This window comes from Drechmeria coniospora, chromosome 01 (genome assembly GCF_001625195.1).
Source record: "Drechmeria coniospora strain ARSEF 6962 chromosome 01, whole genome shotgun sequence".
NCBI classification, from domain to species: domain Eukaryota; kingdom Fungi; phylum Ascomycota; class Sordariomycetes; order Hypocreales; family Ophiocordycipitaceae; genus Drechmeria; species Drechmeria coniospora.
This window is the reverse complement of record NC_054389.1, coordinates 8,562,991-8,587,564: the sequence shown is the minus strand read 5'-3', so window position 1 is coordinate 8,587,564 and position 24,574 is coordinate 8,562,991. Positions and strand designations below refer to the sequence as shown.

At 54.7% G+C, this 24,574-nt stretch overlaps 8 protein-coding genes across 8 annotated transcripts; 6 read left to right on the top strand and 2 right to left on the bottom strand.

Moving 5' to 3' along the window:
- Positions 1-330: 330 nt before the first annotated feature.
- DCS_02265 (uncharacterized protein) lies at positions 331-3,998 on the top strand (the record flags this gene model as incomplete). The annotated part of the gene is made up of 4 exons (XM_040799593.1): positions 331-2,010; positions 2,071-2,648; positions 2,706-3,775; positions 3,967-3,998. 4 exons carry the CDS (start codon positions 331-333, stop codon positions 3,996-3,998), a joined length of 3,360 nt encoding a protein of 1,119 aa, XP_040660476.1.
- A 162-nt stretch (positions 3,999-4,160) lies between these two features.
- DCS_02264 (40S ribosomal protein S14) lies at positions 4,161-4,786 on the bottom strand (the record flags this gene model as incomplete). The annotated part of the gene is made up of 4 exons (XM_040799592.1): positions 4,161-4,312; positions 4,369-4,529; positions 4,591-4,663; positions 4,720-4,786. The coding sequence occupies 4 exons, from the start codon at positions 4,784-4,786 to the stop codon at positions 4,161-4,163; spliced, it is 453 nt and encodes a 150-aa protein (XP_040660475.1).
- Positions 4,787-5,083: 297 nt separating this feature from the next.
- Positions 5,084-6,567, top strand: DCS_02263 (60S ribosomal protein L7; the record flags this gene model as incomplete). The annotated part of the gene is made up of 4 exons (XM_040799591.1): positions 5,084-5,094; positions 5,604-5,715; positions 5,890-6,056; positions 6,108-6,567. The coding sequence occupies 4 exons, from the start codon at positions 5,084-5,086 to the stop codon at positions 6,565-6,567; spliced, it is 750 nt and encodes a 249-aa protein (XP_040660474.1).
- A 265-nt stretch (positions 6,568-6,832) lies between these two features.
- DCS_02262 (iron-sulfur cluster assembly accessory protein Isa2) lies at positions 6,833-7,610 on the bottom strand (the record flags this gene model as incomplete). Its single annotated transcript, XM_040799590.1, has 3 exons — positions 6,833-7,204; positions 7,266-7,316; positions 7,467-7,610. 3 exons carry the CDS (start codon positions 7,608-7,610, stop codon positions 6,833-6,835), a joined length of 567 nt encoding a protein of 188 aa, XP_040660473.1.
- Positions 7,611-7,952: 342 nt separating this feature from the next.
- DCS_02261 (eukaryotic translation initiation factor 3) lies at positions 7,953-10,683 on the top strand (the record flags this gene model as incomplete). Its single annotated transcript, XM_040799589.1, has 3 exons — positions 7,953-8,307; positions 8,392-9,374; positions 9,424-10,683. The coding sequence occupies 3 exons, from the start codon at positions 7,953-7,955 to the stop codon at positions 10,681-10,683; spliced, it is 2,598 nt and encodes an 865-aa protein (XP_040660472.1).
- Positions 10,684-14,118: 3,435 nt separating this feature from the next.
- DCS_02260 (putative phosphatidylinositol transfer protein csr1 protein) lies at positions 14,119-15,663 on the top strand (the record flags this gene model as incomplete). The annotated part of the gene is made up of 3 exons (XM_040799588.1): positions 14,119-14,850; positions 14,927-15,068; positions 15,134-15,663. 3 exons carry the CDS (start codon positions 14,119-14,121, stop codon positions 15,661-15,663), a joined length of 1,404 nt encoding a protein of 467 aa, XP_040660471.1.
- Positions 15,664-16,767: 1,104 nt separating this feature from the next.
- DCS_02259 (uncharacterized protein) lies at positions 16,768-17,772 on the top strand (the record flags this gene model as incomplete). The annotated part of the gene is made up of 1 exon (XM_040799587.1): positions 16,768-17,772. One exon carries the CDS (start codon positions 16,768-16,770, stop codon positions 17,770-17,772), a length of 1,005 nt encoding a protein of 334 aa, XP_040660470.1.
- Positions 17,773-19,416: 1,644 nt separating this feature from the next.
- DCS_02258 (ABC multidrug transporter) lies at positions 19,417-24,419 on the top strand (the record flags this gene model as incomplete). Its single annotated transcript, XM_040799586.1, has 11 exons — positions 19,417-19,650; positions 19,719-20,486; positions 20,563-20,848; positions 20,912-21,145; positions 21,208-21,956; positions 22,008-22,170; positions 22,253-22,588; positions 22,673-22,796; positions 22,858-22,929; positions 22,981-23,011; positions 23,334-24,419. 11 exons carry the CDS (start codon positions 19,417-19,419, stop codon positions 24,417-24,419), a joined length of 4,083 nt encoding a protein of 1,360 aa, XP_040660469.1.
- Between the last annotated feature and the right edge of the window lie 155 nt (positions 24,420-24,574).

Genomic DNA, 24,574 nt, shown 5'->3' with positions numbered 1-24,574 from the left:
AAGGCAGCAAAACCGACCATCAAACCACATGCAACTTCTTCTGCCCTAGCCTTCCCTTGCGTCGTGATTTCCCCGGAGCCGTCCCTGAGAACGCAGGCCGTAACTTGGCATCCGGATTGCGAGTTTATGCTGCCATATCCATGACAGCACACTAGCTGCTGCAAGGCACATGGAGTTCCAGTTCCGCTGCATCAGCAGCTGTGAACGCACGCATATCCCCGCCCACAAGACACATCCTTGACTCCAACGAGACGATGGAAATATCGGCCCAGTCGGTGCCTGATTTCTAACAGAGTCCTTCGAAACGTTTCTTGTTTTTGATGTGATACCATGGACACTGAACGAGAGCAGAATGGAAGCGTCCCCGTGGACGATCAGTTTTCCCTGGTAGAGAGAACGGTCCCGGTCGCTCACGAGGCTTCTGAAGGCGCTCCAGCCACCGAGAAACAAGATACTACAGGAATGAGCGAGGAAGACGCTTTGAGAAATCTGACCGGCACCGTCCGGGACCAAGATGAACTGGAACGAGACATCACACTGCAAGCCAACGCAGCTCTGATGGAAGCAGAGGACAAAAAGGACCAAAATAGAATCGAAAAGCTCGATGGCACGAAAAGGCGACTGCAGATGCAGCTTGATAAGGAGAAGAATAAGCTCCAGAAGGTTCTTGGCAACCCGTACCAGTCTCGCAATGTGCAGAAAGAAATTGCGAGGATAGACGAAGAGATTCGCCAGGTGACGAACGACATTGCTGACTTCCAGTCTCGCATCGACAAGCGCCATCAGATAGATCAATTGGAAGCCTCCAGCATTCCCAAATCCGGCAAGTTGCCCGGGGAGAGCCATCGCGAGTATCTGATCCGAACTGGAAAAATCACACCCTTTGCCAAAATTGGCGGTCCGAGACCGCAGGGCCTAGAAGGGCAGCTAGCAAATGCGATCTTGGACGCCGAGGAAGAGGCTGCTGCCGAGCAGTTCAACAAGGATGTCGACGGCCCGACGTCGCATCAGTTGTTGCGACGCCCAGGCTTTGTCGAGGACACAGCGGTTGCTGGACAGCAGCAGGTCTCGCCCCTTGCAGCCGGAAACGAGTCTTCTCCTCCTAGACCTCGGAAGAAGCAGCGTGTCGAGACGGTGCGCAGTCCTTCGTCGGATTTTGAGCCGGAAAGCTCGTCCGGATCGGAGTCCCCTGACGTCGCCATCTGGCAGCAGGGCACGGAGGATGACCTGGCTCGAGACGCGCGTCGGAAGGAGAAGGCCAAGGAAAAGGGCCAGCAGCAGGAGGTTATTGATCTTAGCAAAATCGATGACGGCAGCGAGGTCCACTACAGGAGGCGATTGGAGGACTGGGTCACTCGGCGAAGTCGTGCCAGACGTGCTCGTCGACAACAAGAGGCATCCGGTGATGCTGTTGCGGATAGCGATGGAGAAGATGAATGGCTCCAACCCGCACCCGACAATGCGGACCATCACTTCGATGACGATTTGAAACTTCCGGGCGACATACACCCCTCTTTGTTTGGATACCAAAAGACTGGCGTCCAATGGCTCGCTGAGCTATACAAGCAGGGCGTTGGCGGAATCATTGGCGACGAGATGGGGCTGGGGAAGACTGTGCAGTTGATCGCCTTCATCGCCGCCCTTCATTATAGCAAGAAGCTGAACCGACCCGTCATTGTTGTCGCTCCCGCCACCTTGCTGCGCCAATGGGTGAGCGAGTTTCATCGTTGGTGGCCTCCGCTTCGCGTCTCGATCTTGCACTCGTCGGGAAGCGGCATGATGAACCCCAGGCTGGAAGATGACTACGATGTGGAGCACTATCGTCCCATTGCGAACAAGTCACAGAGTGCTGCGAGGCGGATTGTCAAAAAGGTGGTCGAAAAAGGCCATGTCCTTGTGACGACCTACACAGGCTTGCAGACCTATGCGAATGAGCTGCTCCCGGTGGAATGGGAGTACGCCGTGCTTGACGAGGGGCACAAGATTCGGAATCCCAACGCTGAGATCACTGTGACCTGCAAGGAGCTCAACACGCCCAACCGCGTCATTCTGTCCGGGACCCCTGTGCAGAACAATCTGACGGAGCTTTGGTCGCTCTTCGACTTCATCTACCCGATGCGTCTCGGGACGTTGGTGAATTTCCGAACCCAGTTCGAGATCCCAATCCGTCAAGGTGGCTACGCCAACGCATCCAACCTCCAAGTCATGACGGCCGAGAAATGCGCCGAAGCGTTGAAGGAAACCATCGGCGAGTACCTGCTTCAGCGTTTAAAGGTCGATGTTGCTGCGGATCTTCCCGAGAAGACGGAGCAGGTGCTGTTTTGCAAGTTGACCGATGGCCAACGCGAGGCATACGAGGCTTTTCTCCACTCGGACGAAGTTTCTGCCATCTTGAACCGCAAACGCCAATCCCTGTACGGCATTGATGTTCTGCGTAAGATTTGCAACCACCCAGATCTTCTGGACAAGAACCTGAAGAACAAACCTGGCTACGACTATGGTCGCCCGAAGCTCTCTGCCAAGATGCAGCTGACCAAGGACCTGCTGCGAAAAGTCATGATCCCGAATGGTCATAAGACACTTCTATTTTCCCAGGGCAAGCTTATGCTTAACATTATCGAGAAATGCATGAGGGAATGCGGCATCTCGTATGTGCGAATGGACGGAGAAACTCCGGTGGACCAGCGTCAGCCCATGATTGACAGGTTTAACACCGACCCCCAGATCCATGTATTTCTCATGACGACGCGAACGGGTGGATTGGGTACCAATCTCACCGGTGCCGATCGTATAATCATATTTGACCCGGATTGGAACCCATCTACCGACCTGCAGGCCCGAGAACGCGCCTGGAGATTAGGGCAGAACAAACCTGTCAAGATCTACCGTCTCATGACGGAAGGGACCATTGAGGAGAAGATTTATCATCGGCAGATTTTCAAGCAGTTCATGACGAATAAAGTCTTGAAGGACCCAAAACAGCGGAGCTCATATGACCTGTCGGATCTATATGACCTGTTCAGTTACAACCCAGGGGATGACCCAGCTCTACAGCGAAGTGAAGTGTTCAAGGGCGCCGAGGTTGACTTGGCCAGCACAAGAAATATGAAGAAAGCCGCGGTGGCTGCTAGAAAAAGACGTCATGATGACGTTGAACAAGGCGAGCTGCAGGGCATGAATATGCTTGCTGGTATGGAAGAGTTCACGGAGGAAAAGTCGGTTCATGACGAGAAGCGCATGCTGGAGGGAATATTCGCGCGTTCAGTCAACAGCGCATACGACCACGAGCAGATTGTGAATGGTCCACAAAAGGCGAAGGCGGATATTGGCGTTCTGCGCCAGGAGGCAAACCAAGTGGCTCGCCAAGCAGCTGCTCATCTTCGCCTTGCAGCTCAGGAGGCTCGTCGTGTTCCCATCGGAACCGTGACATGGACTGGGGAAGTCGGCACTGGAGGCCGCCCGGGTGCCAACCGTCGCCGGGCTGGACCAAGCTCTGCCGGCATCATGAGAAACCTGGCTGATAGACAGGGCCTCAACGGTGATGCCAGCGAGAGCAGCTCGCGATCTAGGACTCCAGGCACGGACAGGAACCTCAAGGCCAAGGACTTCATGATCATGATCAAAACGTTCATCAACCGACATAACGGACGCGTTCCCAGTAAGATGCTCGTCGACCATTTCAATACGTACTGTCCAGGGAAGAAGCAGAGCGACGAGTTCAAGCTGGCACTAGACAGAGTTGCCATCTTGAACAAGGCTGGTGGTGCGGGCAGGGGTATGTGGAGATTAAAGTAATGACTTAGACAAAGATGACAACACGATAACACTCATCATTGAGCGCGGAGTTGGGTACATACTGGTAACATACAGGTAGTTGACAATTGAAACCTTCACTTTCACATCGAACACCTCGTGACACCACCTCACACCGGGTACCGTTTGCTGAACAAGGAGTACTGTTTATAGGCCTTCTTTGGGCGAATTTAACATCTATCTAGTGCAACGTGGACCTAGGTCAGGCCCAACAGAGCATCGTAGAATGGAGACCAGGCGTAAATGCCGTTCCCCTCGTATTTCTCAACGCCACAGAGCAACCAAGTAACCGAAACTCCTCGTCCAAATGCATGCCAGCAACCGATGCCACTTCGATTGCCAACAATTTAGAGACGGCGACCACGGCGACCACCCTTTCTGCGGGTAGAGTCGGAGGGAGTGGGGGTGACGTCCTCGATGCGGCCAATCTTCATGCCAGCACGAGCCAGAGCGCGGAGGGCGGACTGAGCACCGGGGCCGGGGGTCTTGGTGCCGTTGCCTGCAGGTTCATGTGAGTATGAGAATATCATTCGTTGGCAGGGCGGGCGAACGTACCACCAGTGGCACGGATCTTGATGTGGAGGGCGTTGATGCCCAGCTCCTTGCATCGAACGGCAACGTCCTGGGCAGCCAACATGGCGGCGTAAGGGGAGGACTCGTCACGATCGGCCTTGACCTTCATGCCACCAGTGACACGGGTGATGGTCTCACGTCCGCTGTGGACCGTTAGCAGCTGGTCCAGTCTCCTTTTAAAAGCGAAAGCCGGAGAGGACGAACCTGAGATCGGTGATGTGAACGAAGGTGTCGTTGAACGAAGCGAAGATACGGGCAACGCCGAAAACGAGCTCTCCTGCAACGAGAGTTAGTCCGCAATTTGCCATAAACTGAAATTTTGAGAAACTGTACCATCACGGACAGAGGGGCCCAAGGAGATGTTCTCCTTGGGGGCGGCGACCTTCTTGACAGGGGGCATGTTGGCGTTTTGGCGACGTCTGGTTTCTTGACTGTTGGCGTTGGAAAGGCCTATCTCTCACGAGAAATTACTATCGTGGTGTTTAGTGCGGACGAACGGCTAACAAAGGCGGTGGGTCGTGGCAGAAAAATCAGAGAATTACATAGTGTGGGCAAGTTTTCCAGCCCTACCCTACCAGTAACGGCCAGTGACCCCACTTTTTGAGAGAGCGAAAAAAAGGTTCTCGCCAGTTGAGCGTTTCCCACAGCTTCCTTCTTCTCCAGTACTAACCGACATCAACGAGCCGACGTCGACAAAATGGGTGCCCTGTATGTCTTCCCTTCCTGAGAATGCGCCACCATAGGCATTGAGCCCGACCTCGAGTTCATTGCAGATTGTTCGCGGTCCTCTCGCTGGGCAAGCGACTCGGAATAGTCGCACTGCCAGCTCGATCCTCTCCCGAACGCCTCCCTCCGTCGACCAGACTACACATGCCGTTTGGCGACGGGGTGACGGTGTTCGGGGTGTTGGGGATGAAGACTTACATCTTCTCCCTCAAATTGATTGTTGAGAACGGAAGTCGCAGCTGCTGAAATACGCACCGACCATCGTCTTACCACCATGCTTCTTGAACCTTTGTTCGGGATTGTTGTCGGATGAACGAATGAGAGACGTGTCGCAAGAAATTGTGATGCCGAACACTCTGTTCACCGATCAAATTCATTTCGAGTCAGCCAAAGCAGAGAATGCTGCGCTTCAGCTGCAATTCTCGCGCCGGCGCTCTCTTCCATACCATGCGCGGTATGCTGGACCCGTACTAATCTTGATTGCAATGTAGTACTGTCCCTACCCACGACCAGATCCTGGTCCCTGAGACTCTTCTCAAGAAGCGCAAGAGCCAGGAGAAGGCTCGCGCTGAGCGACTTGCCACCGTCCAGAAGAAGAAGGCTGTAAGTGTACCTTTTCGTTCTTTTCTGGCATGATGATGCACAACATATTTTGTCAACTAGACATTAAAGTCGATGTTGTTGAACAATTAACCTTCTTTCGGGTCTGATATGCCGATACATCCAAAATTTTCTGTTCAACTCTTGGGGATCAAGTGTTAACGAATTATTCAACAGGCCAACAAGGAGAAGCGTGGTGTCATCTTCAAGCGTGCCGAGAAGTACGTCAAGGAGTACCGCGATGGCGAGCGCGAGAAGATTCGCCTGGCCCGCGTCGCCAAGGAGAACGACTCCGCCTATATCGCCGCCGAGTCCAAGCTGATCTTCGTCGTCCGCATCAAGGGGTAGGTCATTCACCGCTGATTTGGCCTCGGCAGTGCTGACTTCCCTACCAGTATCAACAAGATGCCTCCTAAGCCTCGCAAGATCCTCCAGCTGCTCCGTCTTCTTCAGATCAACAACGGCGTCTTCATCCGTGTCACCAAGGCCACCACTGAGATGTTGAAGATTGTTGAGCCCTGGATCGCCTACGGCTACCCCAACCTTAAGTCCATCAAGGAGCTCGTGTACAAGCGCGGCTACGGAAAGGTTGACAAGCAGCGCATTGCCCTTACCGACAACTCCATCATCGAGGAGAACCTCGGAAAGTACGGCATCGTCTGCATGGAGGATCTCATCCACGAGATCTACACGGTTGGCCCCAACTTCAAGCAGGCCGCCAACTTCCTGTGGCCCTTCAAGCTGAGCAACCCCACGGGCGGATTCCGCCCTCGCAAGTTCAAGCACTTCATTGAGGGTGGTGATCTTGGCAACCGTGAGGAGCACATCAACGCTCTCATCCGCCAGATGAACTAGATTTGATTGTGGCTTGGCTGGAAAAGTGCATGGTTGCTTGGCGTTGGTATCATGAAAGGGTTTTATGGTAAATTGATTCCTTTAATGACACTAGAGCTTCCAACCGTGAGATCGTTGCTATGAAGTTCATTCCTCCAGTTGATGATGAATCTGCCTATGACCATGCTGTATGAACAAATTTATAGACTGCCAGACACCATCGTCACAAGCGAAGCTATGGATTTAACTTCTTAAGCAATCTCCGTTGAATGGAGATGTGTAAGGGCTACATCTTGATGTCGAAGCTCGTACCGCATCCGCAGCTGCTGGTGGCGTGAGGATTGTCGGTGATCTTGAATTGTGACCCAATCAACTCCATGGTAAAGTCTACTTTGCTTCCCTTGAGGAGGTCCAGAGACGGCTCATCCAGTATTATCCTCGCACAAGCATGAGATGGTAAATTTGGATCAACGTCGTCATGCGAGTATTGGAAGATAGTGTCATCCTCGTTGACGACAGTCGACCACTCAGCCGAGTCCTTGGGGGGGATAGTGATGAGGCTCATGAGGTATTGGAATCCGTGGCAGCCGCCGCTCTCGACTTGAATGCGGAGAGCCAGGTTCGGGTTCTTGTCTTTGCTCATAATTTCTGACAGTCGCTGTGATGCGATTATGTACTTAACATATGTAAAAATGCATGCACAAGCGGAGTCAACATACCTTTGCAGCACGGGGGGTAATGTCGAGCATCATCTCCTTGCCATCCTCATCCTGTTGCGGGTTCAGGACGCAAGAGGTCGTTTTTCTACAAGACGAGACTGAAAAGGGCCTGCTGAGTAAACGGTGATTCGAGAGACGGGAAAAACGTGTATTCGAGGGCCGTATCGAATGGTGAGACCGTCGATATGAGCTCTCACCTACTCGCGAACATGAAGCTGCAACACGCGGCATCAGAAAATCTAGAGGAGCAGCTGACGGCGCAGCTATTGCCAAGTAGCGGCGAATCGCAACTTGAACAAATAATCGGGCAGCAGAGGCGTTGCATACGCAGCGAAGAGACTTCATCATGTAGTCACTGGGAGCGCCATGCGTTGTGATTCAGTGTCGGCTGATGATGGGGAAAAAAGTTGGCGCCGAGGAAGCAGCTCCATCTGGGACTAACCAGCAATAGCGGCATTCCAGTGGCCAGAATACCTGCTGACATAAGCAAGACGGTTTAAGGTAACGTGCAACGAAAAATGAGAACTTGAGAAGTGAAGTACCAGTACCTTTCGCTAAGCCCCAAATCGCACGCCCCACCTCCCACCAAAAATCATCAATTTTTGACCCTCCCTACTCTGACCCCGCGCATTCTCGCGAACGAATTCCCTTCGAGAATTAGGACCAGAGGAACACACGACGCCCATCATGTCTCGATTCTTTCGCGGTGGCGACGACAGCTCGAGCGACTCCTCCAGCGATGAGGAGGAGCTCTACTCCGAAGAGGAGGAGGAGAAGGTCATCGACCAGAACGATTCAGATGAGGACTCGGACGAAGACGCCTCTGAGGAGGACAGCGACGACTCCAGCGATGAAGAAGGCGGTGGCGGCAAAGGTGCCAGCAAATTCTTGAGGGATGCCGACTCCGAGAGCGAAGACAGCGATGACGAAGTACGCGCCAAGGTCAGGAGTGCCAAGGACAAACGTCTGGACGAGCTCGAGGCGTCGATTAAGCAGATCGAGAACGGCCAGAAGAATGGCGACTGGACGCTCATCTCTGCCGGTACGTTCTACGATGAGTTTTATACTCTGATGATTTAAACGTTGTTCACCATCAATGCCGTTGGATTCTAATGATGGGCCACAGAGTTCGACAAGCTGAGCCGACAAGTCACAAAGCTCCAGGATGGCGGCAAGACGCCCAAGCCGTACGTCCGCGTCATCGCCGAACTGGAAGATTTTATGAACGAGGCTCTCGCCAAGCAAAAAGTCACGCCCAAGAAGATGAACGCCATCCAGGCCAGAGCCTTGAACGCTGTGAAACAGAAAATTAAGAAGTCCAGCAAGGAGCACCAGGCCCAGGTCGATGCCTATCGGGAAGACAAGGAAGGCTTCATGGAGTCTGACGACGAAGAGGAGATCACCGTCGTCGTCTCCAAGCCCAAGAAACTGCCCAAGCTCGAGGCCGAACCTACTGTCGAGGACTTGGGCGATGAGGGTTTTGCCACGGTCGGCAAGGGTGGACGGACTCTGCAATACACGCCCGAGAGCATCTTCAAGCACCTGCGAACAATTTTCGAGTCCCGTGGCAAGAAGAACACGGACCGGTTGGAGCAGATCAAGGTTATGGAGAAGCTGAACGAGATTGCCAACACGCCATACCAGCAGATTCGAGTTCTCCTCACCATCATTTCCGCTCGATTTGACCTGGGATCCGGCACGGCCAACGTGATGCCGCTGGAGCACTGGAAGGCTGCCGAGAAGGAGCTGTCCACCCTCCTGTCGATTCTCGAGAAGAACCACGACTACGTGGTGGTCGAGAACACGGAGGAGTGGGAAGATGACGAGAAGCCACCCACGCTGCAGCCTGGCGAGAAGTACATCAAGGTCGCCGGCAGCATCGTGTCGTACGTCGAGAGGCTCGACGACGAGCTCGTCCGCTCGCTTCAGAGCATCGACCCCCACACATCCGAGTACATCGAGCGACTTCAGGACGAGGGCGCGTTGTACAACATCATCTTCCGCGGGCTGCTGTACTACGAGTACCTGCGCAAGGACGAGGCCCTCGACATTCCCCAGGACAGCGTCAATCGCATTGTCATGCGACGACTGGAACACGTTTATTTCAAGGTAACGCCGCCCCCGTGCGCGGTGAAAACGTTTGCTGACCGAACGGTAGCCTTCCCAAGTCGTGAAGACGTTCGAGGAGAACTGCTGGAAGGAGGTCGGCGACAAGGTTCAGTCCGTCATCACACCCCGCACCGAGGCACAGGACGCGGGCAACCTCGTCAACGTTCTCTGCAACTATCTGTTCAGCAACAGCGACGGCATCATTCGCGCGCGCGCCATGATGTGCCAAGTGTACTTCCTCGCCCTCCACGGCGAGTACTACAAGTCTCGTGACATGATGCTCATGTCCCATCTGCAAGAGTCGATTCCCAACTTTGACGTCCAGAGCCAGATTCTGTACAACCGTACGCTGGTGCAGGTCGGCTTGTGCGCCTTCCGCAAGGGCCTCGTCTACGAGGCGCAGAACACGCTGCAGGAGATCTGCGGCAGCGGTCGGCAGAAGGAGCTGCTCGCCCAGGGCGTCATGATGCAGCGATACAACCAGGTGTCGCCCGAGCAGGAGCGGCTGGAGAAGCAGCGACAGCTGCCCTTCCACATGCACATCAACCTGGAGCTGCTCGAGTGCGTGTACCTGACGTGCAGCATGCTGCTGGAAATTCCTCTGCTGGCCCAGACCGGATCGTCTCCGGATGTCAAGAAGCGTGTGATCAGCAAGACGTACAGGCGCATGCTCGAGTATCATGAGAGGCAGATCTTCACGGGCCCCCCGGAGAACACGCGTGACCACGTGATGCAGGCGTCCAAGGCGCTCGCCGCCGGCGAGTGGAAGAAGTCGACGACGTTCATCCACAGCATCAAGATCTGGGAGCTGATGCCGAACTCGGAGGAGATCAAGGAGATGCTCTCGAAGCAGATTCAGGAGGAGGGCCTGCGGACCTACCTATTCACCTACGCTCCCTTCTACGACACGCTCGCGCTCGAGACGCTCGGCGGCATGTTCGAGCTGGACGCCACCAAGGTGGCGGCCGTCGTCAGCAAGATGATCAGCCACGAGGAACTCGCGGCTTCCCTGGACCAGGTGACGTCGACGGTCATCTTCCGCAAGGGTGTCGAGCTCAGCCGGCTGCAGTCCCTCGCCCTCACACTCTCGGACAAGGCGAGCGCGCTCATCGAGACCAACGAGCGGACGCTGGAGCAGCGGACGCAGGGAACGTCGAACGCATTCGAGCGACAGGGAGGCCGAGGACGCGGCGGCCGCGGCGGACGGGGCGGCGGCCGAGGCGGCCCTCGCATTGGCGGCAACACGCAGAGACAGGCCGGCGGCACGCAGTTCACCGGCGGCGCTCTCGGCGCGGCCGTGCGGGGTTGAAGGGTGCAATCGGCGGTGGCAGGCGTCCTCATCAGCCTTTTGGACGAGGGGACGGACGGAAATTTTCTAACGTTTGTGACTTGCATGGATGGGAAAGGGCTTGCGTTTCTCGTATGCAAAATTCGGGGCGAGCGTACATGGGTAGTAGGAATAAAGCACGAGATATGGATCCCGTCGTCGCCTCTCCTGCGATGTCGTTGCGTGTTACACGTTTCGGCTTGTAGATAGCATCGTACGAGGATCCGAAGTAGGACAGGCCCGATATGCTGGCAGTTCCGAACCGGTGATGGTGATGGGTTGATGCTACATGATTGGTCGGTTTGGCCACACCATGATGAGCCTGACGTCCGCGACACCCCCTTTTACTGTAGCGATCATGAAAGGTTGCCGACAAGACACAGGTTGGTTGAACTGTCGGGGCGCTGCCGCAGTGGTACGCAGGCGCGTCGGCCATCTGGCATTCATTCACGTTCACAGCTTCGGGCAACGCTTGGTCGCAGTGGCATGCGAGCATGTATAGGTGCGTCACGGTCTGATGATGGGCCGATGGTAGGCAAGCATTCGTATCTTCTCCACGCAACCGATGCGTCGTCGGTGCTTCGTAGCAGAAGCACGCATCATCAGCCAAATATATACACCTATGACACCTTTTCTCATCTCGTGGATGGATGTATTCGTTGGGTATCCGGTTGTTAAGCGTCGGCCCGAGCATGCAGGGTACAGCGGGGGGTGCAGCAAGGAACTCTCATGATGGTGGCAGGATACGTTCGACGGTCGGTTTCCTCATGAAGAACTGTGCCAATGCTGTCACAACCATTACACGAACATCATATGACCATCAGTTGCGGTCAGCGGACAGTATTTGGTTGTTGGTAGCACTGCGGTGTTGACGAACGAGCAACGGATGACGTATTCATGTTGTCGACATGGAGTGGCACTTGACGGACGGATCCCAAGACGGCAGGCAGGCCTGTAGAGTATGGTACAAGGGCCAAACAAGTTTCGTCCCCCCTCCTCGTCTCAGACATAACCACGCCGCTTGCTTAATGCTCGGGCCAAGCAAGATGATGCACGTGCTCGGCTCAACGCAGGCACGTGCTCATCGGTGTGGAACAATTTCGGCAATGTACATGGGATAGGTACGGATGCAGACATGCAGAGGCAGAGGTCGCCAGTCGTCATGGAGCGGAGCAGGCTGGCAGGCCATGGGTTCGAATCGAATCGATTCTCTATACTTCATCACAAACACGCCGGTTCTTGGGCGAAATTGGTCGAGGGCAGGACCATGCATGAGCTGAACGGTGCATGGTGCATGGTGCATGGACGTGCACGTCGAAAGCTAGGAGAACAACTATGAGAGCTGAGCGTTGCACCTCCAACGGTCAGCGAGTCGATGCTGTTGGCCACCGCTCAAAGCACGGTCGTCGACGGGGACGGACGGGGGACGGACGGGGGACGGACGGGGATGAAGTTGGGGGACGGACGGGGATGAAGTTGGGGGACGGACGGGGATGAAGTTGGGGGACGGATGGGGATGAAGTTGGGTGACAGACGGGGATGAAGTTTGGGGACCGATGATGGCCGATGAAGATCGATCGACCGCCACCGCCACATTCGGGGCCGTGTGGCTGCTAAACCTGTTCTAGCGCCAGTTACGAGTCGAGTGAGGGGGCGGGAACGCGGTATGGAAGAAACAAGAGGGGCGGACTTAGTGTTTGGTTAGTACCTACTTGCTTGTAATACTGGTAGGTGTACTCCGTACTCTGTAATACTCCGTACTCCGTAGGTGCATCAGGTATTGGCTCGTATCAGCAGTCGCCTGCTGACGAGCCATCATCACCCGTCTTTCTCTACATGTAAATATACAAGTAAGGAGAGGAAGGTACTCGGCTGGTGCATCGCTGTTGGTGGACAAGGATAAACCTACGCCAGGTGCCTAAGGCACCTTGTACTAGCAGGCAGCTACAGTAGCCGTTGAACCCAACTGCCTACTATTACTACTGTATTATAGTTGTCATGTCCAGTGGTCGTGTACCTATGCACATGGTAAGTGCTTGAACGGTGATAATGTTAGCACCGGACTGCACAAGACCTACAGCGACCTCCGACTACTGCTTTACTAACAGGGACTAGGTAATACAAGGGCACCAAAGTCTGACATGTCCAAAGTCGGTGAACTTACAAGTATATTACTTGTAGTACCAATCTACTCCGTAGTCTCCGTACTGTTGTTGGTGTACGGAGCAGTTCCTGCTGCACAAGTAATGTTAAACAGGTGAACCGTACGTAAGCAAGGGCCTCTTGGCCTGCGCAGTGAAACAAAGCGCTATCGTCCCTCACTACCCCTCAACTCCACCTCCACCACGACCATCCCCCTACCACCAACCACCACCAATTCCCACCCTCCACCACCAGACCGGCTACAGCGACCGTCTCATATGAGGATGTACCCGCCCCTCCCCCCCTCCCCCCGGCCGAAGTGTTTATCTGCTTACTTGACGCAAAGGAGGTGGGTGCGACCAACGACTTGACTTCAGTTGGCCCTTTCGTTCCTTTTGGCACCCCTTTAGGACCCGAGGAAGCTTGGCCGGATGGTTGCGTCCTCCGCTCTGGTTGGTGCCAAATTCCACGGACGTCAACGATGCGCGTGGCGACCGTTTCATATCACGTACCTCGGGAGCCGTTTCCTGTTTACCGTAGACGAAACACAAGAAACGTAACCGGTTCGCGAGCTGGCGATCCAAGTACCGCTCGACAGCAGCGACGATGGCAAAACGAGATTCTAGATGTCGGTACTTGCTACTCCGCATACTTGATAAATATGCCATGCCAACCCCGCTCCTCAGTCCTCATGACCCTCCACCAACGCTACTCTGTACTGGTACTGGGTAGCATCGCAGCGGGTACTCTTGCCAGCGATTCTTCTGCATCGCAGCCCGTCGAAATCCCTTTGTGAATTCCGGAAGCACTCTGTTTGGTGCCCTGTCTTTCCTTCCTTTTGCTTGCCATCCATCACGAGCATACGCATTTCGCATCGCATTCGCACAAGTACGCATACGCATACACATACACATACACATACACATACGCATACGCATACGCATACACGTTCACCTACCTGTTCGCATACTCATTCGCATACATTTGCATCCGTTCGCATACACATTCGCATTCACATTCACATTCGCATTCGCATTCGCATTCGCATACGCATTTACATTTACATTCGTATACGCATTTACATTCCATTTACTTACACAATCATCCGCATACCATCTTGCCTTTATGAAGCATCAAATCATATCATAGCGCATCCCGTTCCATCTCTGTTTTCTGTCTGCTCGCCGTCATTCATTCGGCATTCACCTCGAAGACCAAGGCGAACATTAACCGACGACAAGAACAAAAGTCCAGCCATCGGCAGACACATCGATTATGGACGGATCCCACACGGGCCATGTTGGGAGCCTCTCCCCCTTCCAGGAACAGAAGCTGAAGCAGCTCTGGAAAGTCCTCTTCCACCTCGGTGGTGTTCTCGTTGACGAGAACTGCCCCGAGACCATGGCCTTTGCCATGGCGACACCCCCGCCGGCCGAGGAAGCCGCGCCGCCACGACGGACGGGATTCTTCCGGAGGAGCGCGCCCTCGACGGCGGCCTCGTCCGACCCCTTCGGCGCCAACGGCGGCGACGACAAGTTCGGCCTCGCCAAGAAGTTCCACGAGACGCTCGCCAAGGTCGGCTCCGAGGCCCTCCGGGACTCGATATGGGCCATGGTGAGGTCCGAAAACCCCGACGCCGTGCTCCTCCGCTTCCTCCGCGCCCGCAAGTGGGATGTGCAAAAGGCGCTCATCATGCTCGTCTCGGCCGTCGGCTGGAGGCTGCACGACATGAACGTCGACGACATCATGCGCAACGGCGAGGCTGCCGCCCTCGCCGACGAGAAGGCGGGCCACGGCGACGTCCAGAAGATGGGCCATGACTTCATGGAGCAGCTGCGTATGGGCAAGAGCCTGCTGCACGGCCGGGACAGGCAGGGCCGTCCCATCTCCGTCATCCGCGTCCACCTGCACCATTGGGGTGGCCAGTCGCCGGAAAGCATCGAGAGGTACACGGTCCACCTCATCGAGACGACCCGCCTCGTCCTTGAGTCACCCGTCGAAACCGGCGTACGTGCAACTCCCTTCCCCTCTTCCTCCCAACTCCCTCGTCGAGACGAAAGCTGACCGAGATGCTCTCCCGCAGACCATCGTCTTCGACATGACCCACTTCGGCCTCGCCAACATGGACTACGGCCCGGTCAAGTTCATCATCCGCTGCTTCGAGGCCAACTACCCCGAGTCTCTCGGGAACATCCTCATCCACAACGCACCCTGGATCTTCAATCGTAAGTCCCACCCCCCTCTCGAGCTTCGCACTCGCCCAGGACTGACGGATCCCCGCCTCGTGTAGCCATCTGGAAGGTCATCCGTGCCTGGCTCGACCCCGTCGTCGCCGCCAAGGTCCACCTCACGCACGGCAGGAAAGGCATCGAGGAGTTCATCGCGCCCGAGCAGCTAATCAAGGAGCTCGGCGGCGACGAGGACTTTGAATACAAGTACCTCGAGCCGGTCGAGGGCGAGAACGATCGGATGAAGGACACCGAGACTCGGGACTGCATCCTCAAGACGCGCGGGGAGCTGCAGCGTCGGTTCGAGGAGGCCACCATCCAGTGGATTCGCGACGACCAGGGCGCCGCCGACACCCGGCTGGCCGTCGCCGCCGAGCTGCGGACCAACTACTGGACCCTGGACCCCTACGTCCGGGCGAGGTCGCACTGGGACCGCGCGGGCATCATTGACGGAAAAGGCAACACTCGGTGGTACGCCTCGGAGAGGGAGAAGGCCGACGGCGAAGCCGATAAGGCCGTTGCCGACAGGCTCGACACGGACAAGGTCGACGACCTCGTCGTCAGCTTTGCCGAGGTCAATGTCAAGGTGTAATGAGCAGACATGATAATTAGCCAACGAAGTAAAAGAATTGCGTTGCCGAGCATTTGTCCTGCGTCTGCGTCTGCGTCTGCGTCTGTGTAACTGCAGGTCGCGACGGACAGAGTGCTTCAGTACAAAGCACAGTACAGAGTACAGTAACGGCGGATGGATGATATAATTCGCTGAGCATTCGTACCCGGTACCTAACAATACCTTGATGCTATTATTGCTGAGACTCTGCTAGTCGTGAGGAAAATGGTGTACATGTACTTACATGTAGGTGTGCGAGGCACTGACGTAGTGCTGTGCTGTGCCACCTACAGTGGACATGTCCAGTGTAGGTATGTGGCATCCAAGTTTCCGGCTTCCGTCTTCCCAGCACACCACAACTTGGCCCGGCGACGAGGCCAAATGGCCACCATTGCGCTGTCGACTGGCTTCCCTCCAGTTAGGTTGTCAATTTTTGGTAGTTTTTCGCGTCGACGTTTCGACTCTCGAGTCCTCACTGGAATGGAGCAGTGCTTTCATGGAGAACCGATGCATTTATTGCTCTCCTGTCATTCCGCATCGGTTGCTTCGTATCCACACTAGAGATCTGAGTGGAGCGATCCCTGTGCTTGTATGCCGAGGCATCGGCAATATTACAGGCGCAATACGACGACAACATGGACCTGCTAATTACTGTACATGTACATGCGCCGGCCACCAACTCCTCGGTTGGTCGTTGTCTAGGTCGCCTGCTGTCAGCCGTAATTCCCTGATCCCGTCGGTCCTCAAGCAGCGAGAGCCTTTTTTTACTCCTTCACCAATCTTCTCGGGCAGCAGGGAAGCACGCGACGGCCAGCGCGGTCATTGCTTGATTTCAATACAAGCCACAACCCTTTTCCTCGGCCTTGTATCAACCATCTTCGATTCATCTCCGCCTTTTCCCGCATTTGATCTCGCCAGCGTCGCGCCAATATTTGACCTTGATCACTCGGATCTCCTCTTCGTCCTCCGAGCTCCGAGCTCCGACCTTCGACCTTGGACTCTCGACCACCTCTTCCACTTCCTCGTCGTCTTTCTCGTCCATTTCCATCAACCACCGCCACCGAACCTGACCTAGGCAGCCGCACCATGGCTCGTCAAGGCGAAGGCGAAGGCGAACCCGATCCCGAGCCCGAAGCCGAATACAAGCCGCTCACGACGCTGCCCTCGGGTGACGCCATCGACTCGTCCGCACCGCCCCCGTCGCATCCGCCGACGAAGAAGCAGGCGCCCTTGGGCGTCGTGCTCGCCAGCGTCCCCTCCAAGGCCGATGCCTTCCTCGCACACCTCTCTCGCTGTCTGCAGACGCGAGCGGGCACTGACGTCGTCCTCATGTTCCTCTGCTACGCCTGCCGCACCGGCGGTTCAGTCCTCGAAACCTTCAGCCGGCCAGTGCTGCAGCGGTCGGCCCGGAGGCTCGTCGCCGCCGCCTTCAAGCTACCGCCGGCGACGACCATCGTGCTCTCGTCGGCGACGGTGCCGTCCCCGCTTGCGGCCCTCGCCCTTCGGGTCGGTGGCCACCTGAAGGCCGCCTCGGCCCTCATCTCCGAGACGCGCACCTTTGGCAGGCTGTGGGGGCTGCTGGGCTTGTACTTTGCCGCCAAGAAGCTGCTGCTCAAGTCGTCGGCCAGCAAAGCGTCCAAGGAAAGCACCAAGGATTCGGCGATGACGCAATGCGCGAGCCACGAACGCTTCGATACCATCGTCGCCTACGCCGAGATCCTCTCTCTCATCTCCTACCAAGCGTTCGAGAACCTCGCCTTTCTCGGCAGCAAGAATGTTCTCCCCATTTCTCCCAAGACTGCCGATAGATGGTCCCTCATCAGCGTGCGCTCGTGGGCTGCCTACGTCGGCCTCGAGCTGGGACGCCTGCTCGTCGAGCGCTCGCGCAGGACGAGCTTCGGCCTCGCCGCCGAGGATGCTTCCTGGGTCGCGGGGTGGGTCGTCGACTTCACACGGAACCTGGCCTGGGCCCCGCTGACGGTGCACTGGAGCGTGCCCGATGGCCTGCTCCCCGATCTCGCCGTCTCGCTGCTCGCACTGTACCCCTCGACAGGCGCCATGCTAGATCTTTGGCGCGAGACGAAGGCCTAGCATGGCCGCCTAACCTCGCCGGCTGGGAAATAGACACAGCGGCTCAGGCCGGCATCGGATGAATGACGGAGATGGTCAGAGGCGTCTGATACCCGTTGCTATTCCCCTTGTGCATCCCCTCGCATCTTTCGACACACTTTCTCGCACTGGACTCCACCGCCGTCCTGACAGCATCTTCCACTTGGTGGGCCACGTACCAAGTCGAATTCCTGCTACTAGTTTTGCCGTTCAGGTGTCCGTCTCCTACGCACCCAGCGCGCTGCACAGGACAGTTTTACAACAAGCTTCCACTTCTTCTGGCGGTCCTTGAAATGCCAACGCATCTTGTGCTGTGGACTTCGTCGAGTGGAGGCAGTATTTCTATTTGTATCCTTGTCTCTCCTCCAGAGACCTGGCTATGGATGGAGGTCATAGCACAGCACAAACATTTGTCACGCTGGACAGGTTCAAATGTATGCGAAATACCTTTATCATACGGCTACGTCGTATTAATAGCAGATGCCTGGCCACCGTACGGACATTGTCCGATGAGTCCCCAACAGCTTGCAGTGGATGGCAGGCTTCCGACAACATGTGGAATGTCCACAACCTTGGATACTTGGCGCTCAGTCAGGAGCAGGAACGCTCAAACTGTTTCCCGACCAATCTGGCGATGGTCGAAGGCGCGTGTGTGACCCATCTAGAGGATCCCTTGCCGCCTGTTGCATCATAGTACTGAACCTACTGCGCCCGTTGGTTTTACAGCCGCCTCACTCAGCTGACTGTCAAGCACTGGCGGAGGGAGGCTGCACCATCTTCCAGATAGTAAGCCATAGCAAGCCATATATCTGTATTCTTCAGTGGGCTGCAACTCGCCAACGGGCGCAAAAGTGTCGCATGCAGTCAAGGTGTCTATCCGTTGGTCGTGAGCCTGGCCTTCTGAATAGGAGCCGATCCAGCCAGGGGAAGGTGCTGTTGGAGCATGGATTTCTGGCAGATGAGACCTGACTGGACAACATCCGCGCTTGCGCAAGTGCGCTCAACGTCGGCCAGGCATCACCGAGCTGTTATTCAGGGAGTCGGCTCATAAGATTCTAGCCCTGGTTTCATGTTTTCTAGCTAGTAGCAGGTACCGGACTTCAAACTCGCGAAGAGGATTTTCTCATGTGAAGATTATAATCAAGGTAATGGTCATACCGTCCTATATGAACAAAGTACAGTTATTAATTAACTTGTCCGTATGCATCATGCACCAAACCCGGCTTCCAAAGCCGCGTGATCGAAGTAGCCCATAACGTCGGCAGCGATTGCACGTATCGAAAGCACAATGGCCACGGCCACGGCCACAGCTACAGGTCCATTTTCTAGCGAGTGCAAGTGCTGGGGCATTCACGCGTCGTCGGCTCGTCATGAACGTCTATACCATGTTTTCGGCTGTGACCTTCCGTATTCGAATAGGTAATGCGGTGAGCCCCAGACTAACCAGCGGATATGTCGAAATCAGGCAGGCAGTTTCATCGCGCCATCCTTCCTTCCCATATCCCCGTGTACACAATACCAGACACAAAACTAATACCTACTTGGACGAACAGCATGTAGCAACAAGTCATCCTCATCTGCCATCGTCGCCTTCCCTTGCTTGTGTCCGCCAAACGGCCTTTCGGGATGGACGACATGAGGAACTCGACCGACAACGACGCCCTTGGCTGTGACGCCTCCTTCGGACCCAGTGCGAGTGCTTGCCATCCACCTCGCTTCGACTTCACTCTCTTCTTTGAGCAGTCGATACTGACCATCGTGCCATGCGTCCTGCTCTTGCTGGCCCTCATTCCGAGAGTCGTCCATTTGTCACGCAGCAGACGCAAGGTTCTCCGCCACCGCACTGATGCCTTCAAGCCGGTAGTTACTCCGGCGGCAGCCAATTCGAATCCTTTCAATCGACCCGACGACGGCTAACAATCGTCCAGGTGGCATATACCTGTCTGATAGCACTGCAGCTTACCCTGTTGGTCCTTTGGCCTAGCCATGGAGGACGCACCACGAGCACCTCCATCATTGCCGCCTCGCTTGTCCTCGTCGATGGTCTGGCCCTGGCCGTCCTAAGCTACCTGGAACATCGCCGCTCCATCCGCCCCTCGAGCATCATCCTTGCCTACCTCGTACTTTCCATCGCTTTCGATGCCACGCAATGTCGTACCCTCTGGCTTCTCGCCGAATCGAGCGTCGCTCCCGTCTTCACCTCCGCCTTGGCCTGCAAACTTCTCCTCTTCTTCCTCGAGCTTGCCGAGAAGCGCTACATTTTGCTCCCCCCCTGGAAGGCGCTCAGCCCCGAGACGACGAGTAGCATCATCAGCAAGGGGTTCTTTTGGTGGCTGAACAGCCTGCTTTTACGCGGCTTCCGCGCAACGCTGTCTACGGACTCCATCTACGATATTGACGATGCTCTCAAGTCAAAGGGGCTCCTCGACAAATTGCTCGGTGCTCGCCAGAGGTGGGAAATGTCGCGCAGGTTCCATCGATATCGCCTCCTACTCGCCACATGCGATTCGATCAGAAGGCCTTTGGCGACGACTGCTCTGCCTCGACTCTGCTTGATCGGCTTTAAATTTGCTCAGCCATTTCTCATCAAAAGTGTCGTCAGCCATGTTGATGGTGTACACGTCCACGACCGCTTCAGAAAGGAAGCTGCCTACGCTCTTGTTGCTGCAACTGCCTTCGTTTTTCTTGGCAAGGCAGTACGTGCTCATCTGCTACCTCCTCGCCCTCTAAGCTGTGAACGCAGATCACTAATGGCCTACGCCCCGAGCACAGATCTCGCATGGCTTTTACCAGCATCAATTATTTCGTACCCTTACCATGATCCGAGGCGCATTAGTTTCGCTCATCTTTCTTCAAACCCTTAACCTCAGCGTCGTATCGTCCGACACCCAAAACGTGGCAGCCCTAACGCACGTCGGTCCAGATGTCATGTCCATTTCGAAGGCTTTCGAGAGCGTTCATGAGATATGGGCGAATCCGATTGAAATTGGGCTGGCTATATGGCTCTTGAGTCGAGAACTTGGCCCGGGATGCGTCGGACCTGCAGTGGCAGTAATCAGTAAGTATACTCGTCCCAATCCGTTCGCAGAAGCGCTGCATCGATGCTGAATTGTCGAAAAAGCATGCACCGCCGCCATGACCAAACTCTCCAAGTACATGGGCCCTGCTATGAAGGTCTGGAACGAGGCCATCCAACGACGGATTTCCGCGACCTCGAACGTCATGGGCTTCATGAGGGAGGTCAAAATGTTAGGCATGGTTCCTTTTTGGACCACCACAATACAATCTTTGCGTGTCGCAGAGCTTCAGTGCTCTAAACGGTTTCGAATCTTCATAGCCTACCTGAATGTTCTTGGTACGCAATTCACCCGCTCGTCTGCGCAGCAATGCTGTTGTCTGTCGCTTATCCTGTTCCAGGGAACGCGCCATCCGCACTCGCGCCACTCATCTCGTTCGGCGTCGCCATTGCGTTGGCTGGCAAGAGCTCACAGCAGTCGCTTTCGATTTCCGCTGCATTCACCTCTCTATCCATCATTTCTCTCATCGCAGAACCTCTGGCGCACCTTCTTGCCTCTGTTCCCTCCTTCGTAAGCTCGTTCGGCTCGTTCGACAGGATTGAGGCCTTTCTCCAACAGGGACAGACCGCCTTATCAACTTCGCTGGCTTGCCAACATGATCAGCATGAATCGTCCAACGATAAAGATCCGATACTTGCTGCCAACCTTGAACTTGTGCCAATCCTGAATCAACAGTGCGATACCTTCAAAGTTGAGAAGGCCTCGTTTCTTCTGCGCCAAGGGTGTATGCCCATCCTAAAGGATTTGACCTTTACCATCAGGCCGTCAACCTTGACCATTGTAACTGGAAAAGTAGGGTCAGGGAAGACCATGCTACTTCTTGCGCTGTTGGGCGAACTACAGGCAACCGGCAAGGTACAGCTTCCGAAAGCTGGAGTTGCCTTCTGCTCGCAATCTACGTGGTTGGTCCATGGCACCATCAAGAACAATATTCTCGGACCAATGGACGAAGCACTGGATGAAGAGTGGTACAGAACTATTATTCGGGCATGCGCATTGGAAAAGGATTTCGAACACCTCCATGATGGTGATGAGTTTTTAGTCGGAAGCAATGGACTGACATTAAGTGGCGGCCAACGACAGCGCTTGGTAATGTGCTTCCGCTCCTGCTCGGGACAACTGTTTGCTAACATCTATTAGTCGCTTGCACGAGCACTATACTCAAGAAAGCGAGTAGTGATAGCTGATGATATTTTCTCCGGACTGGACCCAGAGACTAGACAACATGTTTGGACACATGTTTTTGGACCCTCGGGGTTGCTCCGTCGTCATGGAATTACCGTCGTTCTTGCGACCCATACACGTACGTGAAAATGCAACGATACCCCCCAGGTGTCTCTGGAGACTTGATCCATGCTGAAAATCGTTATTGGTATATACTACAGTGGATTTCCTGAAGGACGCCGATCATATCATTATCCTTGACCATGGCAAAATCGCCCATCAAGGATCCTTTGACAAGCTTTGTGCCTCTGTGCCAATACTTCAACAACAGCAAGGCGGTGGTGATCTCTCTTCGTCTGTGCCTATCGAAGAAGGATCTGAAAAGAAAACACGATCCGGCCGCAACCTGGACGAAGCCGTCGACGATGCCGATGATTTATCTCGACGTACAGGAGACTCGTCCCTATACATGTATTACTTCCAATCGATTGGCTGGAAGCTTGGTTTGACCGCGTTGTTTTGGGCATCAACACAAGCGTTTCTCGCGCAGTTCTCCAGTGAGCATAATTCTATATTTGCTCAGTACCTTGTGTCTTCTTAATTCTCAACCCTTCCGAGGTATCCCGCTAACCTATGATAAGGCATCTGGGTCAAGTGGTGGACAGAAGCAAACAAAAGTCAATCCGATGTCAACACGGCCATGTACTATGGAGTCTACGCCACGATTCTTTGCGTTTGGATTGGAGTTATTGGCATCGACTGTTGGTGTGTACAGAATTTCTTCCTCCCCTTGCTTGCTGAAGCTCACCGAACATCTCTTTCGCAGGTATATGTTCGTCGTTCTTATTCCACGGTCCGCCGAATGGCTGCATTGGAAGTTACTCAAAACCACCATGGGGTAGGCCGATATGACAAGGAAATGTCTTCGTCCGTGCTGACTTCTTGTTAGCGCGCCCATGGCATTCTTCCACTCGACTGATGTGGGTAATTTGGTCAATAGGTGTGCTAGGCTTTTCGGTCAAGTCGAAAGTCCCATGTCAATTGCTAAAGTTTGAGTTCGTAGATTCAGCCAAGACATGTCACTGGTTGATCGAGAATTGCCCACGGCAGCATATACCAGTCTCGCAGGTTTGAGGAACCCGCTCAAAGGCAGAATGAGATACCTGGCTTACCCCATAATAGATCTTCTATCTTGCATCGGAGAGGCGCTACTTATTATTCTCGGAGCCAAGTACATTGCAGCAACGTTGCCACTGGCAATTGTGCTGCTGTACGTTTCGGTGGCAATCGGCTATCGCCCAGTCCTCTCTGGAGTTACTGGATCGCTCTCAGAAGCCCCATTACCTTCTATTGTCCATTCAGCGTTGGTTGACTTTGGTCCTCGACCTGCTGGTGACCGTCGCGGCAGTACTTCTCGTCGTCTTTTCTGTTCTATCAGGAGACTCCGCTGCCGGCAACGTAGCTGTTGCAATGTACAGCGTACTCGGGTTGAGTCAGTCTCTCGCTAATCTACTTTCATCTTGGACGTCCTTGGAAACCTCTCTTGGCGCCATCTCCCGCCTAAAGGAATTTGTCAAGTGCACTCGACAAGAAATTGAGCCGTCGGCTGCGGGACAGGTAGAGCCAACAAAGTCCTGGCCGGCCACTGGGAAGCTGGAGTGGCAGAATGTCGAGGCATTCTATTCGAGAACACAAGGCGATGATCCCGTGCTTCGTGATATATCTCTCAAGGTACAGTCTGGTCAAAAGGTCGCCATCTGCGGACGGACGGGAAGTGGAAAGTCGTCCCTGCTCTCCACTTTGTTCGGCCTGCTGGATTACTCGGGCACCATTATGATTGATGAAATTGACATTTCATCAATCTCAAATCAGACATTGCGGTCAAGTTTAATCGTCGTTCCCCAGCAACCTGTCCTTTTTCAAGGCTCTCTGCGCTCGAACTTGGTCTCACAGCCATGCTCGACTCAAGAAGCACAGCTGCTTTCAGATGCAGAGCTGATTGCCTTGCTGAAAAGGCTGGAGGTCTGGGATGCCGGTTTCCAAAACAAGTTTCTCGATACAGACACGGCCGACCTTTCTCTCTCCTTTGGCCAGAAGCAGTTGCTCTGTCTCGCACGAGCCATTCTCCGCAAAGAGCAGAGTAAAATCGTCATTCTGGATGAGGCCATGAGCGGGGTCGATCAACATACAGAGGAGCTCATGGTCAGGGCCCTGGAAAGAGAATTTGCAGGACACACGATCGTGTCCATAGTTCATCGACTGCACACCATTCGCAGCTTTGACAGGCTCGTGGTCCTCGATAAGGGCAGGATTGTCGACATGGGGACTCCGAGCGAGCTGCTCACAGCCAACGCTCAGCTCAAACGGGCTACCGTCACTTCCACTTGATAGTGTACCAAAGTCGGCAAGATGACGGATGTATCGCCTTTATATGAGCCAATGATTCTATAGGCCCGAAGATTATTGTATGCTGACTTGGAGATTCTTTGGCGTTCACTGCGGTTGGCTGGACCCTTATTGAATCCTCGTCCTTCAATGCTGTG